Source organism: Plasmodium gaboni, chromosome 14 (assembly GCF_001602025.1).
Source record: "Plasmodium gaboni strain SY75 chromosome 14, whole genome shotgun sequence".
Lineage (NCBI taxonomy): Eukaryota > Apicomplexa > Aconoidasida > Haemosporida > Plasmodiidae > Plasmodium > Plasmodium gaboni.
The window spans coordinates 2,914,612-2,922,111 of NC_031494.1; the positions used below are offsets into that span (position 1 = coordinate 2,914,612).

Consider the following 7,500-nt stretch of genomic DNA (forward strand, 5'->3'; position numbering starts at 1 on the left):
GAAGAATATGAAAGAATGATAACAATAGTTGATGAAATGAAAAAAGGATTTCTTATATGTGATAAGGGGAAAAATTACAAAAAGTGGAAAAATGAAGAATGGTATAATAATTTGAAGAATGAATGGATAAAAGAAGAGGACAAATTTATAGATACTACAGATTTTATTGAAAAGGATGAAATATATAAGGATTATTTGTTGAATAATCCCCTTATAGAAGTAGAAAAAGGTGTATTATTAAAACATTGGAAAGATATGTATATAAAATGGATTGATGAAGATAATGAGAGGGATTGGCTACGTATCGCAATAGATAAAAATAATATAAACACAGACGAAATGAATGAAGACATAAATAGAATGATCGAGTTGAATAAATTAAAAGATTATTCAAATGAATTACATGATAATAAAAGAATAAAATGGAAAACTATCATAGAAATTCATATGGAAGTTTTGAACGACTGCAAAAATGAAGAGTGGGAAATGAATAAAGGGGACTTTTTAGAAATATGCTTGGAAGAATTTGGAAATATAGAAAATAAGGAATATTCCAATATTATAAATAATATGTTAATGGTAGGAGAACTGGAATATAAATATTTAAATATGGATGTAATAGATAGACAAAACAATATGTGGAATATATGGATAGAAAGACACAGATATATGTTAGAAAAATGGAAAAAAGAAAAATGGTTTATTATATTGAAAGAGAATTGGAAGAATGAAGAGAATAAATATATGAGAAAGGCTTATTTAGAATTGTTGATTAGTTTAAGAGAGGATGTTAAAAATCCATTGTTACAAAGGCAAAAAATTATATGGAGAAAGTGGATTGCAAAAAATTTATATCATATAGAATCAAATGTTATAAAAAAATGGTTTGATAAGTTATTAGAAGAAATTGAAAGAAAAGGAGTTATAGATTTAGATGAATGTAAAAATTTAATGCAGTTGGAAGAAAATGACGAATATTTGGAAGAATTAAAAGAACATAGGAAAAAAAAATTAATATGTATCATATGGATAAAAATATATATGATGATAATTGAGGAACACAAAAAGGAGGAATATTTAGAAAGTAAAGAAATATTTTTGGATACGTGTGTTGATGAATTGAAAAGAAAAGAAAATTTAGAGGTTGATGAATTATATATGGATGATATGAAAAAAAGTATCCTATTAAATGATCAAAAAGAAGAAATAGAAAAATTAAAAATGAAAAAATGGTATAAAGATTTGAAGAAAGAATGGATAATTGAGGAAGATAGATATTTCAGATCAATAATAAATGAAGAGCATGATGAAGAATATAAAGATATAATAAGAAAGCCATTAAGAGATGTTGAAAAAAAAATATCAAAAAAGCATTGGGATGATATTCAATTAAAATGGATAGATGAAGATAACGAAAGGGATTGGTTAAAAATAGCAAGGAATGAAAATGAAGAAGATAATTACGCTTATGCAAGAAATAGGAAGAGAAAATATATGAATATTTATAGTGAATATTATAAAAGGAATAAAAAAAAAAGTGGAAATAATATATGTGAAAAAATAAGTAAAATAAATATAGAAAAGGAAATATTGAATCATGATATGGAAAATACTTATCAAGAAGCAGATGACTATAAATTAAAGAATGAATATTTTGATATATGCTTTGATTTGTTGAAAGAAGGAAATATGTATTATACAAATTTATGGATAAAAAATAAAACAATTGATGATTCATATGAATATTTGGATAATATATTAAATAAAATGTTGGAGAAACATAAATTATTGTTATATAATATGAAAGAAAAAAATAAGATATTAATTGATGAACTGGAAAAAGAGGAATGGTTTATTAATTTGTGGAATGATTGGAATGAAGAAAGAAATAATCATATGAAAAATATACCATATAAATATAATATTACATTATTTGTTGAAGACGAATTAAAATATTTATATATTGAAGAAGAAAAAGAAATATGGAAAGAATGGATATTAAAAAATATAAATAATATAGAGGAATGGGAACATGAATACTGGTTTAATGATTTATTAGAAAGATATGAAATGTTTAAAATTGATTTTAGTGATGAAATATATAGTATAGAATTAGAAAATTATTTGAAAGAGAAAATATTAAAAATAGCGTTGCTAATAGATATATTTATGGCAATTTTAAATACAAGTTTTAATGAAGTGAGTGAGGCGACTAATGAATATTTTACAAAATCGGAAATGGAAAATATTGAATATGATAAGACATATGATTACAATGATGAAGAGGAAAAAATAAAAATAAGAGAATGGTTTGAAAAATGTGTAACTGAAACACAAAATGGAATGATAGACAAAAAGAATAAAATGAGAAAAGTATCATTTCCAAAAGAATTAGAGGAAAAAGGAATTATGAGTGAAAACTTAGAAGGTGAAACTTCTATATATAATAAACAGTTGATAGAACAAAAAATGAATATATTAAAAGAAAGTTATAGTAGAAATGGAGATAATAAATCCATGCAATGAAGGAATAATAATAAGTGTATAGAAAAAGGCGACTGATTAATTATAAATATGGGATTTTACACGAGGAATTATATAATTTACAATATATATATATATATATATATATATGTATATTTTTTTTTTTTTAAATTTTTATTTGTTTGTTTATATTTTCATTTGTCTGTATACTTTTTTATTTGTATATTAATTTTTATTTTATTTTATTTTTCTATTTCTGTCTTTGTTTCTTTTCTAATTCATATTATTTTGAATTATTTTACACGCATATATATTTCGTAAAAATGTTTCAAGATTGATAATTTTTAACATATAATTCATAACTACATAAAATACATATAATTTAATTTAATATAAATGTTTCTTTTGTTTTATATAAATTAATTTTAATTTATTTTTTGAAATCCATCACTTTATGGTTGAATTAAATATTTCTATGTTCATGGTTTAAGAAAAACACGATATATTCTTCAAATAATTATCATAATGGTAAAGAAATATATATATATATATATATATATATATTTAATGATGAAATACTAACAAATATTTTTATATTTTTGAGTTTTAATAAAGCATATTTTTAAATTAATCAAGAAAAAAAAAAAATAAATAAAATAAAATAAATATAACATGTTGGAAAATAGTAATTTATTAATATATAATAATATTCCTTATAATTTTTAATTTATTTTATTTTTTTATTTCTTTAAATATATAATTATATATAAATATATATATTTATATATATAAACATTTGAGTAAAAAAAAAAAAAATATTATTTTGTATGTATTCGTTGTTTTTCCGAAAAATTTACGAGAGGATTATTTATTTTTTGAATAATAGATAAAATACTATTTACATTTTTATTTCTTTCCTTCTTTTATTTATTTAAATTGTCATTATATATTTTTTTTTTAATTTATATTTATAATATGGAATTACTATTTTTTAGATGAATATTTCAAAATTATATATATATAAAATTTTTTTTTTTTTTTTTTTCCTTTTATATATATATGTGTGAAAAAATAAAATTTGTATATGTTTTTTTTTATAGATCCCTTCATACACATATAAAGTATTTTTAAGGAATACGTATTAAAAGGTTATATAAAGAAAATTTATATCTTCTTATATAAATATATATATATAAATATATATATATATATATATAATTTTTGTTTTTTATTAAAATATGAAAGGAATACTTACTATATTATATTGATAATTTTTTTTAAAATTGAAAATAGGATAATATCATGGTGTTTTAAATTTTATTAATATAGAAATTTTTCCCTTTTTTTTTTTTTTTTTTTTTTTTTTTTTATTTGTATTATATAAAATATTATAAGATTATTATAATTTTGTGAATAATCGAAAATTATTACTTGAAAAAAATAAAAAATAAAAATAAAATATAAAAAAAATATATTTTCCCTATATTTATTTAAAAAGTATTCACATATATTAGCTCCTTTAAAAAAAAAAAAAAAAAAAAAAAAAAAAAAATTAAATATAAATATAAATATAAAAAAAAAAAATAATAAAGTAAATCAATAAATATATATATTTATATATAAGGTCAGTTTTTAAAGTTCTTTTATATGTACGTCTTTTAAGATGAGTACCTATTTTATTTATTTTTTTTTTTTTTTGTAAAAAAAGGAGTATTATATATAAAATTATGTGCATAAATATAAAGAAAAATATGTAAATTTAATAAATATTAAATAAGTTTAATTTAATAAAATATCCAATTTTTTTTTTTTTTTTTTATAAAATGAATTATGGAAAATATATATATTTATTAAATCTTGAAATCTATGATGTTGATATATTGTAGTTTATTAAGACAAAGTTTTATATATTTTAGAAATATAAGGGAAAAATAAAAAATAAATAAATATATAATATATACATATATATAAATTATATTTAATTGTATTTATAAAATAAAATAAGTGCGTAAAATGTTTAATTGGAACACAGATATATATATATTTATAATTTATTTTTATGAACATATTTATATATATACATAATAAAATAATAATAAAATTATAAGAATATGTATATATAAATATATATATATATATATATTAATAATAATAATTATTATTATATATAAGAATATTTGCTCATGTTGTTATTATATTATATATTTATTTTTTAAAAATAAAATTTTTATTTTTTTTATAAATTTTTTATTTTATAAAAAATATATATTCATATATGTTATTCTTTTTTTCTTTTAAACTTATTAAAAGTAAAGCTTAACAAAAAAAATTATTCTTTCATATATAAGTGTGTATTCAAAAAAAATATAATTAAAGTAATTTATGACTTTTTTTTGATTTAAAGGAAATAAGGATTTATATAGAGTATTCACTTAAGGTATAAATAAATATATATATATATTTTATGTAATGCTACAAATTCATATTATATAATATATGAATAAATAACCATACAATTAATGTTATGTTCATTTTTGCTACAATTTAGAAAAAGATAATAAAAAGAAATGAAAAATTATTTATATGAAAAAATTTAAAGAAATTTATAATATATACTTACACATATATATATTGAATATATATGAATATTTTATATAAATGAATATGTATATCATTAAATATAAAAACTATATTTGTTGAATAACCTGTAGAAAGTGTCATAATATAAGAATACATATATATATATATATATATATATATATATATATATATAATACATTAATTCGTATGTTTGTTTTATTTTTTTTTGTGTCATATATAATAAGTAATATATGTATAGGGAAATTAAATATATAAAGGTTTATTATATATATATATATATATATATATACATATTTATCATAAAAATGCATGAGAAGATATTAATTTTTTTTATTTATATATATTATTTCTCAATAGTTTATTCATATTTTGATGAAGTGACTTTTTATATGGAATTAATGTATTTTCTATTCCTATATATATTTATGTGCATAGAAGATTTTTAGAATATATTTATATTATAAAATACAAAGAAAGAAAAAAATATATAATTTATTTAAAAACACTTTTTGTCGAATAACCATATTGTGTTAATACAAGAAAAAAAAAAAATAATAATAATAAAAATAAATGTCTAATGGATATAGTGAAAACTTCTCCTTTTTAATATTAGAATAATATTTATAAAAAATGTTTATAATTACTTTTTTGTATATATATATAAAATATAGCTTATGATTAATATATCTAATACTTTATATTAATGTACATATTTTAAAATATATATATATATATATATGTATTTTTTTTTTTTTTTTTTTTCTTAGTTCTAGGTAGACAACATTTTTAACCATATATAGAACGCTGTTTTATATAAGACATTTTCTTTTTGAGGATAAATAAAAGAAGAGAAAAAAAAAGAGGAAGAAAGGAGGAATAAAATGGATGAAGAAAGTGAATTTTTTCCTTGTGTGGCAAAATATATTTTGCTTTGTATTGTAGGAATAATTTGTGCTGAGCTTTCTGTATATTGAAAAATAAAAAGAAAATAGATGAATAAGGAAGATATTCCAAATATATATATATATATTTATATTATTTTTATTGAATAATTTTCATATATTTCTATTTTTTTTTTTTTTTTTTTTTTTTTTTAATAGTTTGTGGTCCTTCACGTAATGTATACAAGGTTATATAATGGATCATCATTTAACAATGAATCGTTAAATAATGCATTACCTAACGCTGTATGTACAAATACGAAAGGCAGAAGAATGTGGTATAATTATGAAGATTCTGATGATGAGGTTAATAATAGTAATGATTACCATAGTATTAACAATATATATAGTAATAATAATGATGAGTTATTATATTGTGTAGATTTAGTACTTAGTAGGATATGGCACAATTTAAGGGATTGTTCTAATAGAGAATATTATGGTAAAGGCTATGTTGTTGATTATCATGACCTTTCAAGAAATTTAAAAAAAGAAGAATTGCAAGATGTTCTTAAAACCTTAAAGGAAGGTACGACACGAAATGATCTTATCAGTATATGGAATCATGTTGTTAGAATCAATAGGAGTGGAGTTGATGATATCATAAGTTCTATACTATTATATATAGATAATGTTATGAACAAATATGCAGATTGTGAATTGGATTTTGAAGAAGTTTTAAAGGCATTAAAAATCAATGAAAGAACATTGAAGCTTTTTAAATCCAATATTATAAAACAAATATCATCTAATGACTTTAAGTATAATAATGAATTTTATACTCTTCTTATTAATGAAATAAGAATAGAGGATATAAAAAGCTTAATTGATTCCTATATGAAATTTGCTGATAATAAGAAGAAGAAAATATATGATCAATTTATAAAAGATTTTAATGAAATGTTCAAAAAATATATTGAAAAAAAAAAAAAAAATTAAATTAAAAGTACTCAATAAAATATAATAATACATTGCACATATATTTAATATTATATATATATATGTATATATATATGTATAATATATGAAATATAAAAAATAAGCAATGAAAAAAATAAAAAAAAAAAAAAAAAAAAAAAGGAAATGAAAAAAATATATATATATATTTTATTTTTATAATAAATTATTCTTGTGTGAGTTTATGTAAATTTATGTTTGTTCGCTTTATATTTATTCTTATGCCTGTGTGTTATTATATAATAGAATTTTTTTTTTTTTTTTTTTTTCTAAGCATTTTGTGTGTGTTTTATATAGTGTGTTCTCTTATTATTACTGTGTTCCCATTAATGTACTATTATATATATAAATATTTATATTGACGAATATTTTTATATAATGTATTCCTTTTTTTTTTTTTTTTTTTTTTGAAATGTGTTGAATTATTACACATTCTTCAATATTAACAAGAGAAATATTATAAACTTGTAATACTACGATTAATAAATAAATAGAATTAAAAAAAGAAACATTTAAA

General features: G+C 17.8%; 2 protein-coding genes across 2 annotated transcripts; both read left to right on the forward strand.

Moving 5' to 3' along the window:
- On the forward strand, window positions 1–2,526 carry PGSY75_1477600 (surface-associated interspersed protein 14.1 (SURFIN 14.1); the record flags this gene model as incomplete). Its single annotated transcript, XM_018788444.1, has 1 exon — window positions 1–2,526. A coding segment is annotated over one exon (2,526 nt), but the record flags the coding sequence as incomplete, so codon positions are not given.
- A 3,440-nt stretch (window positions 2,527–5,966) lies between these two features.
- PGSY75_1477700 (exported protein (PHISTa)) lies at window positions 5,967–6,965 on the forward strand (the record flags this gene model as incomplete). The annotated part of the gene is made up of 2 exons (XM_018788445.1): window positions 5,967–6,050; window positions 6,192–6,965. The coding sequence occupies 2 exons, from the start codon at window positions 5,967–5,969 to the stop codon at window positions 6,963–6,965; spliced, it is 858 nt and encodes a 285-aa protein (XP_018639817.1).
- Between the last annotated feature and the right edge of the window lie 535 nt (window positions 6,966–7,500).